The sequence below is a fragment of the Nicotiana tabacum genome, chromosome 22 (genome assembly GCF_000715075.1).
Source record: "Nicotiana tabacum cultivar K326 chromosome 22, ASM71507v2, whole genome shotgun sequence".
NCBI classification, from domain to species: Eukaryota; Viridiplantae; Streptophyta; class Magnoliopsida; order Solanales; family Solanaceae; genus Nicotiana; species Nicotiana tabacum.
The window spans coordinates 108,069,447-108,080,570 of NC_134101.1; the positions used below are offsets into that span (position 1 = coordinate 108,069,447).

At 37.0% G+C, this 11,124-nt stretch overlaps 3 protein-coding genes across 3 annotated transcripts; all 3 read left to right on the forward strand.

Annotated features, from left to right (window-relative positions):
- The first annotated feature begins 386 nt into the window (after nt 1-386).
- Nucleotides 387-5,510, forward strand: LOC142176387 (uncharacterized). Its single transcript, XM_075243903.1, has 2 exons — nt 387-1,492; nt 1,744-5,510. The coding sequence occupies exon 2, from the start codon at nt 2,663-2,665 to the stop codon at nt 3,707-3,709; it is 1,047 nt and encodes a 348-aa protein (XP_075100004.1). The 5' UTR covers nt 387-1,492; nt 1,744-2,662; the 3' UTR covers nt 3,710-5,510.
- On the forward strand, nt 403-1,086 carry LOC142176013 (uncharacterized). The gene has a single exon (XM_075243044.1). It carries the CDS (start codon nt 403-405, stop codon nt 1,084-1,086), a length of 684 nt encoding a protein of 227 aa, XP_075099145.1.
- A 415-nt stretch (nt 5,511-5,925) lies between the features above and the next one.
- LOC107759286 (protein REGULATOR OF FATTY ACID COMPOSITION 3, chloroplastic) lies at nt 5,926-9,361 on the forward strand. The gene is made up of 5 exons (XM_016577173.2): nt 5,926-6,422; nt 6,899-6,953; nt 7,033-7,089; nt 8,381-8,458; nt 8,826-9,361. The coding sequence occupies exons 1-5, from the start codon at nt 6,141-6,143 to the stop codon at nt 9,278-9,280; spliced, it is 927 nt and encodes a 308-aa protein (XP_016432659.1). The 5' UTR covers nt 5,926-6,140; the 3' UTR covers nt 9,281-9,361.
- The last annotated feature ends 1,763 nt before the right edge of the window (nt 9,362-11,124 follow it).

Consider the following 11,124-nt stretch of genomic DNA (forward strand, 5'->3'; position numbering starts at 1 on the left):
ATAGAGTCTTAATAACAAAGACAACTAGTAAAGGGAAGAAAAAGCAGCACAAGGAAGTCTCTAATATCCCGAGCATTGGAGTACAAACAAGAAGACCCTCTCTAAAAATACCAATTAGCTATGAATGCTCTCATCTGGAATATAAGATCAGTGAATATGATGGGTGCTTTTGAAAGGCTCACAACAATGCATAGACAACATCATTTTAGATTTGTTGGAATAATGGAGCCAAAGCAACAACAAAGGAAATTGGAGAGCTATTGAAGGAAAATTGGCTTTGCTCAAGCAGTAGTGAACGTGTCTAACAAAATATGGGCCTTCATTGATGAAGATTATGAAGTTACTGTGTTATTTGTTATGGAACAGCAGCTAACCCTAAAATTAGTAGACATAGAGAATCACATGGAGCTAATTATTACTCTTGTATATGCCAAATGTGACTCCATTGAAAGGATAGAATTATGGGACTCATTGTATACTATGGAAAGTGATATGAATGTGCCATGGTTGGTAGGAGGTGACTTCAATGTCATATGGGACGAGGAGGAAAAGTTTGGAGGTCTTCCAATACATATAAATGAAATTGATGATTTCAGGCACTGCATTAACACCTGCAATCTTTTTGATCTTGGATTCAAGGGTAGTATTTTCATATGGTGGAATGGTGGAGCGGAAGAAGACTGTATATTCAAAGGGCTAGATCGTGTGCTGGCTAATATGGAGTTTCAAAATCTATTTCCAGGAGTGGAGGTCACACACTTATCAAAAATTGGTTTTGATCACAGTCCACTCTTAATCACTTGTGATCCAAATTTTACTCCAATCAAGAAGCAATTCCGCTTCCTCAATTTTTGGACAGAACATGCCTCATTTCTTGATGTTGTAAAGCAAAATTGGCATGCTGATTTTTGTGCCAACTCTTTTACCATCTTCAATCACAAATTGAAGAAACTAAAGAAGGCCTTATCGTGTTGGAGTAAAGCTACATTTGGTGATATTTTTCAAAAAATTGCAATCCTAGAGGAGGTAGTATTGGTGCATGAAGCTCAGTTTGAACAACATCCTACCAGAATCAATAGACAATGACTTCACAAAGTGCAGGTAGAGCTTATTCAATTTTTAAATTTGAACGAAAAGTTCTGGAAGCAGAAGGCAGGTATGGCATGGTTCAAAGATGGTGATCGCAACACAAAGCTGTTCCATAATCATGTGAAAGGAAGAAGGAGAAGACTACAATTAAAAAGGATCCAAAACTCTGAAGGTAATTGGATCGAAGGCAATGAGCAGCTAGTAGAAGAGGCCTTCAAGTTCTTCCAAGATCAATTTCGAGAAGATATAATTCCTACTTTTTTTGGGATCATTGATCATGTGCACAGTATGGTTAGTATGGAACAGAATCAGGATCTTGTGAAGCAACCTTCAAAAGAAGAAGTCAAGAATGCAGTTTTTGGCCTCAATGGGGATAGTGCAGGAGGACCAGATGGATTCACAGGTAAATTTACTGTTGGGATATCATAGGCGATGATGTTTATAGCATGGTGCGAGATTTTTTCAATAGGCAAGAGTTACCTAAGTTTATTACTCATACAAACCTAATAGTTCTACCTAAGGAAAAGGAAGTGAATACATTTTCATATATGAGACCTATAACCTTTAGCAACTTTATCAATAAGGTTTTCTCAAGGGTGATTCATAAAAGGCTTGCTCCTTTGTTGACTTCTCTCATTTCGGATGAACAAGCAGGTTTTGTTAAAGGAAGAAGCATTGCGGAGAATGTGTTGTTGACGCAGGAAATAATTACGACATTAGATTGAGAACAAGGGCAGGCCCTAATGTGGTGATCAAATTAGACATGACGAAAGCTTATGATAGGCTTTCTTGGATCTTTATCTCGAAGGTTTTGAGGAAGATGGGTTTTTGTGAAAGATTCATAGGGATTGTATTTAGTATAATATCAAATAAAGATTCATAGGGATTGTATTTATTATCAGCAGTGAATCCACCTTCTTGTGTTATTAACAAATTACACAAACTGTTTGCTCGGTTCTTTTGGAGTAGTACAGTTGGAGGTAAATATAGACATTGGTCTTCCTGGGATAATCTATACACCTTGTGAAGAAGGAGGGGTTGATTTTAGATCACTTCACGATGTCTCTAAAGCTCTATTTTGTAAATTATGGTGGAATTTTAGAACTAAGCAACCTTATGGAGTAGCTTCATGAGTCAAAAATATTATAAGAAGATGAATGCTTTGGTAGTGCCTTGGAGAGCTGGCTCTCATGTGTGGAGGAAAATGCTGGTGTAGAGATGAGATAGAACACTATATCATTTGGCAACCAAGAATGGGTTCCTCCTTATTCTGGTTTGACAATTGGATAGGCCTAGGAGCTTTATAGTTTGCTACTCCTCCGGATTTCTATTGTGATGAAGATGTACAAATGTAAGGGATGTGATTGTTGATGGAAGGTGGGATGAAGAGAGGCTTATGCAAATTCTGCCTCATGACATGGCAATGCATATTGTTGAAAACATTAAACCTCCAGTGCAATACAATGAGCTTGATCGACCTTACTGGAGCTTGGAATAGAGGGGTGATTTCAGTGTAAAGTCTGCATGGGAATGTGTAAGGAGGAGAAAGGACACCAACATTACATTTAGAAACATGTGGGTGAACGAGCTTCCTTTTAAGATTGCATTTTTCATGTGGAAGATTTGGAAAGGCAAACTGCCTTTGGATGATTACTTCAGGAGACTTGGTTATTTCATGCCCTCAAAATGTTGGTGCTGTTCCAATCCGGATGAGGAAACCACAACTCATGTATTTTTCAGATCCTATGCTGCTCGTGCAACGTGGTCCTACTTTCTTACTAATTCAGGAATTGCTGTGGAAGGGTTGTCATTGCAGCAGGCTATACTCAAGTGTTGGACATTGCAAGTACTTCCAAGAATTAAACCTATATTTCAAGCCTTGCCATCTATCATTTTATGGGAGCTATGGAAGAGATGTAATAGCTACAAACATGTGGATTCTGTATCTGTTAGTCGAGTCATTTATCAGATATCATCTACTCTCCAAGCATTAGTGAAAGTAAGGAAGCCAAGCATTAAAAATGTTCCACATAAGTGGCCTGACTTACTAAAAATGCTTGAACATTACACACCTAGTCTGAAAGTGACAAAGGTGTTATGGGAGTTACCTAATCCAGGTTGGGTAAAGGTCAATACAGATGGGGTATCGAGGGGTAACCCTGGTAGGAGCTCGATTGGATTTGTCATCAGAGATGAAGAAGGAGATGTTAAATATGCTCTAGGCAAAGAGACACTGGAAGTGACCAATTCTGTAGCTGAAGCTATTGCTATTGCTATTGCTGAGGCGTTAAAGTACTGTGTGGAGCATGGATATACACATATTTTGCTGCAGACAAACTCCATGATGTTGAAAAATGTAATAGAAGGAAAATGTAGTGCACCATGGTCAGTGATAGAATATGTGGAGGAAATTAAGGAGATTATTCAGAGATGGAATGTTTCTGTTTTGCACATTATGAGGGAAGGCAACCAACTAGCAGATCATTTAGCAAATTATGCTCTTGATGTTGGAGGCATAGAAGCACATAACTTTGAACAGTTGGAGGTACAAGGTAGAAAGATAGTAAATAGTGATAAATTTCAATGCCCATACTTAAGAATAAGAGTTGCAAGGAGTTAGAAGGTAAGAAGGAAACAAGGTGGAGTATGCAGGAGGAGATGATTGCAGTCACTACACTTGATCACCATGCTCAAATTCCTGAGGAGGAGAGCATGGTGACACTGTTTTATACTAACATAGTGTTCTTTTTTGCAGGAGATGTTACTGTGTCCATGTCCTACTCTTTGAATAACTTCTATGTGGTGGTATTAGTACTTGGTACTCATTCCACGGGAAAAGAAGATGGGGTAGGCACAAACATGGAAGCAAGGAGGTTTATCAAGAGACTAGGGACATGAATTGATATGTTGATCTCTCAAAAATCTGAGATTAACCTAAAATACCCTAGTGCTCTACTTCTCAATTGGAATACTACCAGTAATCACATCACACTAGACACACCAGATGCATTCATTTGCCGGAAAGAAAATGCAAGCTACTGCCCAGTTTTTTTATAAAGAGGACATGTGCACATACAGGTTTCTTCGAGGGGAATGGATATTAAGGATGCATTATGGAGTCAAACTTCAACGTATATCATTAACATAACATCTCAACATAGAATTCATACAATGTTTGACAGAGATCATGCTGGGAAACAAACAACATATACAGGGAGCCATGCAAACATCAAGGCAAAACACTTTGATTCACATGGAGATCACACAAAAAATCACTATATTCAAATCCATACGGAAGAAATCATGGTGATCAGTTTTTACTCTAACGTGGTTTTCTTTTTTGCAGGAGACGATATTGTATCTCTGCCCTATTTTTTGAGGAACTCCTAGTTGGTGATATTAGTATACATAATATGATGGGTTGGTTTAGATTGATCCTAACCGAATGATGATGAATTACTTCTATTTAATAGAATATTCAATACTCATTCCACTGGGAGGAAATCAAAGATAGGCATAAGCATAGAAGCAAGGATAATTTGGAGGACAGTACATATTCTTGCCATGAGCTGGAGGTGGAGTTTTTCCACTATACATCTCTATGTCCTAGTTCCTAAAATTCACAACAGTAGCTATCATTTAGAGCTACAAGGTAGGGACAATCAAGTTGGTAATTATAAGAGAAGGCTGCCCAGAATTTTCAAGCATCACACTATGGCAGACATGTACTTTTGGCAATCAAAAACGAGACCAGTAGATGGGTTGAGGAGTCAGTACACAATTGTTTTCTATACACCTACAATCCATATTGAGGATCATGCAAAGATATCATCAATGTGCTGCTGGAAAGCGTATGCATTCGTCATGAAAAATGGAACGCTAAATGATGTCAAGTACTGCTGCACAGAGGAAAAATTGTAGGTGCGTGGGATTTGGCTGTGTTCTATCACATTGCAGGCATGCCACTGGATCATAAACGATATGAGGAAGATGTAATGCTGAGAAGTTGGATTGATAAAGATGAAAACAAACCAGACATGAAGCTAGAAAAACAATGGCATATAAAGGCAGGGTACTTTGCGATAGGAAATACTATTCAATGTGTGGACGATCACAGGTTAGATATACTCCAGAAAGTAGGAGAAGCAGGTCGGCATGAAGGATATGATGATCGAGGGATATTGACCTGGACAGTACAATGCTGGACAAATATGGAACAAAATGATCACTTCACTAGGCAAAGAAGATCACAATACTGGGCAATCGAGTATTTATTTATCATGACATTATTAGGGCTAGTTTTTATTCATGAACTATTATGCATACATAGATTTCTTTACAAAGTATTATCTATTTCAAAATGTACTACCTTAGTTGAGTACATCCTACTCAATTTAGGTAATAGGACCTATGTTTTTACATTTGGTATGACTCTACATCACATTGTTTTATTTTTATTTAGATATATATAAAACCTAGCCCTAGACACTTGACTGGTGAATTATTACAAAACAATAATAATAATACTAATACGATTTGGGCAAAAGATAAATGAACATAAAAGAAAAAAAAAGAAGAAAATGAGAAAAAAGAAAAGAAGGAAAAAAGGAAAGAAGCAAAGAAATAAAAAAGGAAAGAAGCAAAGAAATAAAAAAGAAAAGAAGAAAAAGACGAAATTTCCCACAAAAGCTATTATGGATAGGAATTTTAATTAGTTTGATGGGTAGAAAAGTAAATACATAAACAAGAATAAATAATTTTATTTTATGGGTAATTGTGTCATTAACCCCTAATTACCCCTAATTATAAATGCAAATTTGCCTTGCAATGTGTTGCATTTTCATCTTGCACTGCCGGGTTCAGATGTCATCAAAAACCCTTCTCACGTCTTCGCTTCTTTTTTATTCGCCGATATTACTCCCGTCCAAGATAAAAGAAAAAGGATTTAAAAAAGAAGAAAGATGAATTAAAAGTGTCATATAGATAAATCTGGTGTTTGTTTAATTCCTGAAAACCCTATCCTCTCTACGATTGTTTTCTTATCACAAAAAATGGATTCCCTTCTTCTTACATCTTCCCCTGATATCGGAAATTTGCTCAGCTCTTCCTCTCCTTTCTCTAAATATTATCCTTCCATTTCTTCAGCAAATGGGCACTCTTCTTTCTTCCTATATTTTCTCCACAAGAACCCCTTCCTATATAAACTTAGGACCTCTGTTGTTTCTTCAGCATCAAACAACAACAAGAAAAAGAAGAAATCTGATTCCCATAGTTTTGTTCCTAAACCCGATGAAGCCACTGGTCCTTTTCCTGAAGCTGTGCTCCTTAGAGAGGTTATATTGTATATTTATTCTAGTTTTAATTTACACCTATATGTAATTTTGGTTTGTTTGTCCGGAATTCTGAACAATCTTTGAGCCTCACCCATTTCAAAACTGTTACTTATTTCCTTAAAAAGATTGAGACAAAAAGAATAAAAATATGGAAAAGATTGAATTTTTATTGGGGTTACTGCAGTGGGGACTAGTTTGTGGTAATGGTTGCACATGTTTTAATTTTTCTTGCTTATATGTATGAATTTTTATGTAATTTGAACCCTTTGAATATTGCAATTTATTCAATTTTTCAGAGGAAAACGAATTGAGAACGCTTTCAAACATATTACGATTTCCTTAAAAAATTTGAAAAAAAAAAACAATAATGATAATCTTAGTGGGTACACCAGTGAAAACAATAAGTCCAATTTTCTTTTGCTTATGTATATGAGTTTTGATTTGATTTGAATTCTTTCACTTTTAAAATTTTGCAGAGGAAGGTCCAAGAGGACGGTAGACTTCTACCTGAGTTTGCAGATGCTGAAGAGAGTAAATCATTGACATGTTGCTCATTGATATCTTATTATGTGAATACTTTTGATTACTAAACTTAGGGTCTAATTTGCAGAGGAACTTTTTGAGGCTCTAAATCTGCAGCTGGAGAGTGATCTGAATGTGGAACAGAGTAAGTATGAGCTTCATATGCTTAAATTATAGATAGTAGCTGGATATGTTGTCTTCTTTTCTTTCTGCATTTCTTCTTCTAGGAAGGATGGTGGAAGCAAAGGATCCATACAAGGGATACCAAATAGTTGTGATTAACGCTTAATTGTTAAGTGTGAGTTTGGACAACCTTCTACTTTTAGTGAGCAGTATCTTTATGAAACTGTCCAAATATATATAGATGATTCATACCACTACTTCCAATTACTTCTGAATTTGAAACTTATTTGATTGATTGATAGAATATAGGACGAAAGGTATGTTGTGAATTAGCATTTTGGATTCTGTGCAACATGGCGCGAGGTGATCTAAGAAATATTGGGGAGAGGTGATCGGGCAGGACATGGCGCGACTTAGAATTACTGAGGACATGACCCTTGACAAGGAATTGTGGAGGTCGAGCATTAAGGTTGTAGGTTAGGGGGAAGTTGTGAATATTTCTACGGTGCACCAGAGTGAGACTAGCCGGGTAGGATTCAGTTCTAGGATGCTAGTGGTTATCTACTGATGTAGGGCTTTATCTACTAGTTATTATTGTACTTTGCATTTATTTCCTATTTCTTATATTGCTGTTATTTTATTATGATTCTATTGATGGTACTAATATATCGTCTCTTGTTGCCTTCTTGAGCCGATGGTCTCCTGGAAACAACTTATTTGATTGATTGATAGAATATAGGACGAAAGGTGGAATACTCATAGATTACTCAGTGGATGGGAAATGTGTTGTGAATTAGCATTTTGGATTCTGTGCAACATGTCATCTGCACAATAATATCTGTGTTGCTTGTTAGTGCAAGTAGAAGGAGATGCTTTAGATTGTGTTTTGTTCAACTGAGCTAAGGAGTGCTGAGCTGCCAATGGCTAGAATCTGTTATTGGCTCAGGTATTTAATGTTTTGTTTCTTCCAAGTTCCACCTATCTATGAATGAGCTTCGGGAATCTGTCGCCTACTTTTCTTGAAGATCTGTCACCTACTTTTCTGGAAGACTCAGCTGAAAGATTATAGGCCACCCTCTTTATAATTGACAAGTTGACACCACATTCTTGGTCGTTGGAAGCTAAAATATAAGATTGTATCTGATTAAAGTAGCTTACCCCTGAATTCTTGCCAATATTGTTTGTACATGTTGATTAACTCACTTATGGAATTGAAAGAGTGCAGCAAAATTAGCTAGAAATCTATTGTTATGTCTCCATTCTTTTCCTATCAATTTATAGTTGAAATGATCTATTGACTTCCCTGTGTGCAGTGAGACACTATGAAGTGGTATATTTGATTCATGAGGATCGTGCAGACGAGGTCGAGAGTGTGAACACGAAAGTTCAAGGTTAGCCGTCCCTTTTTCATATATCAACCATCTATTTGTTCTACAAAAGTTCGGATTTTGCTGTGTGGTGTCAAATGTGATAGTGTGTTTACCAAGTTCTTTTGTTAAACTTATATAACACGTCATTCCCTTTTGGAAAGAGATGAGAATGGTGAAAATCATTTCAAAACCTAGTATTTCAAAAGTGGTTCCAATCTACCACATGATGCAACAACCACAGTTCTGCTCTCTTGATCCCCTATTCTCTAAAAAATTGATAGCTTTTAGTTTCCTAAACATCATCACTTTTTCCCTGTGATTTACGTTTCTGTTTTCTACATGGTCACTAAAATAACCTGAAACTTCTGACATTTTTATAAACATGCAGAATTTTTGAAAGAGAAGAAAGGGAAGTTGTGGAGATTCAGTGACTGGGGTATGCGTAGACTGGCATACAAGATTCAGAAAGCATCACGAGCTCATTACATTTTGATGAATTTTGAGTTGGAAGCCAAATGGATTAACGATTTCAAGAGCATGCTTGACAAAGATGAGAGAGTGATACGACATCTAGTGATGAAGCAGGACAAGGCAGAAACAGAGGATTGTCCTCCTCCTCCTGAGTTCCATACCTTGCGTGCTGGTACGGATGATGAAAATGAAGAGGACATGGATGATTTTGATAACTATGAGGAAGACGATTTGGAGGGTGAGGATGACATTGATGATGATACTGATGGTGTTATTCTCGTGGATGTTGACGATAATGTAGATGGTAGGGACAGTAGAAACATTCAGCAAATTAATACACACAAGATAGGACAAAGGAAAGTGAGTGTGTGAAAATTAGTTAGTACTTATTTTGCTCACTATCTTGGAATTTTGATTACTTATAATTTTATCGTTAGATTATAGTTTTCTAAAGTTGGTTCTTGGTTTTTACGAGGCAACCCTTCTCGCTTGCCTTTTTTTTTGAACCTGTCCAGCTAAAGGAGACTTTGATAATCCATCCTATAATACCATGGTCCATGTTCATATAGTGGCTCAATGCTCTACGTGAATCCACTGTTCAAACATATCACACCAAAGTTGTACAATTAAGACCACAGTGTTGGCGGTTCTCAATATGGGTTTGTTCTATTTATCGTATTGGAGGTTATTGTCACGCTCCAAAATGTATTGCTACGTGGCTAGCAACTAGTACTACCAACTTGCACCGAGTGAACCATTGAAGTATAAAGCAAACCCAATTTGTTCGTCAAAATAGCACGGTATAGCTAGTTTTCGGATTGGTCAATCAAAAATAGCCACCGTTTACGAAGTCAATGAAAAATAGCCACTATTTTACTGCAACAGAGACCGATCCTATACGGGAGTTCGGTGCATCTGTGTACGAACTCCAGCATATTATGCTGGACCGGTATACTTTGCTGACTCCTGTATAATATACGGGAGACTGGAGCACCGGTGCTCCAAACTCCAGTATATTATACTGGACATTTATACTTGCTGGAACTCCCGTATATTATGCTGGAGTTCTAGTGTACTTATGCTGGAACTCCAACATATTATGCTGGAGCCGTATAATATACTGGAGTTCAAGCATACTTATGCTGGAACTCCAGTATAATATACGGGCGTATTTTTCGGATTTTGAACAGTGTTTCCGCTCAGATTTATCTTTACATGAAAAGTTGCTAAATTTCGATTACTTTTGAGACTGTGGCTATTTTTGAATGACCAGTTGTAAATCTGACTATTTTTAAATTTCTCCCAATTTGTTCTCATATATTTCAACTCTTTTAATTAGTGACAATATTAAATGATACAGGTGAGGTGTTCTTCATTTGATTTAGAGTATCGAAACATAATTCCATTAAATAAGAATAAGGGAAGGGGACGCCGAGCAGGCATACCTTGAAGTCGCCGTAAAGCAGCTAATAGATGATCTTTAACGACCGGCACGAGCAAACATACTTGGATCCGCACAAAATGTGCAGAAGCGTAGTATGAGTATACTACAACGGTACCCAGTAAATATCAAGCCTAACCTCAGTAGAGTAGTGACGAGGCCAGGCCAAGACACCTACTAGTATATAAATAAATAGTATGAAAATGTTATAAGGATAAATAATGGAAAGCGGAGAAGTATTGATACGAAACAGTTAATAGAATGAAGTATGCCGAAATTGTAAGCACGTAAATAATACAAAGAAATCAGTTAAAGAGAACCACGATGATCATATACAGACAATCAACTGACAAAAACAAGGTAGAATAAAACAACAAGAATCACACGAGGTACCACCTCGTGTACAATATGAATCACCACTGAGGTACCGCCTCATATATATGTATCAAGAATCACAACCGAGGTACTGCCTAGTATTCACAAATAAAAATATCAATCATAATATTTTCTTATACCGATGCGTGAGCCTTACATTTGAAACAGGTTTTGAAAACAGTTTTTTCGAAATGCTACACACACTTTAGTCCATCTTATGATGCCGCGTGGATTCACGTAGTTCCCCTACAAGCAACACGCACATAAGTCCTACCTTAACCACCGCATGCACATCAATAATACATCACAATAACAACTCGCATCACAAGTGCCCATATATCACAACTTGCCAACAATCAACAATATTAATATTTTTACAATAATAGCCCACAGCGCCACC

What these genes read in the sequence shown, in the direction of transcription:
- LOC142176013 (XM_075243044.1), top strand. Translation starts at nt 403, where the DNA reads ATGGAGCTAATTATTACTCTTGTATATGCCAAATGTGACTCCATTGAA.
- LOC142176387 (XM_075243903.1), top strand. Translation starts at nt 2,663, where the DNA reads ATGTGGGTGAACGAGCTTCCTTTTAAGATTGCATTTTTCATGTGGAAG.
- LOC107759286 (XM_016577173.2), top strand. Translation starts at nt 6,141, where the DNA reads ATGGATTCCCTTCTTCTTACATCTTCCCCTGATATCGGAAATTTGCTC. An exon ending in AAGCTGTGCTCCTTAGAGAG is followed by an intron (nt 6,423 to 6,898) that starts GTTATATTGTAT and finishes AAAATTTTGCAG; the next exon opens with AGGAAGGTCCAAGAGGACGG. An exon ending in TGTGAACACGAAAGTTCAAG is followed by an intron (nt 8,459 to 8,825) that starts GTTAGCCGTCCC and finishes ATAAACATGCAG; the next exon opens with AATTTTTGAAAGAGAAGAAA.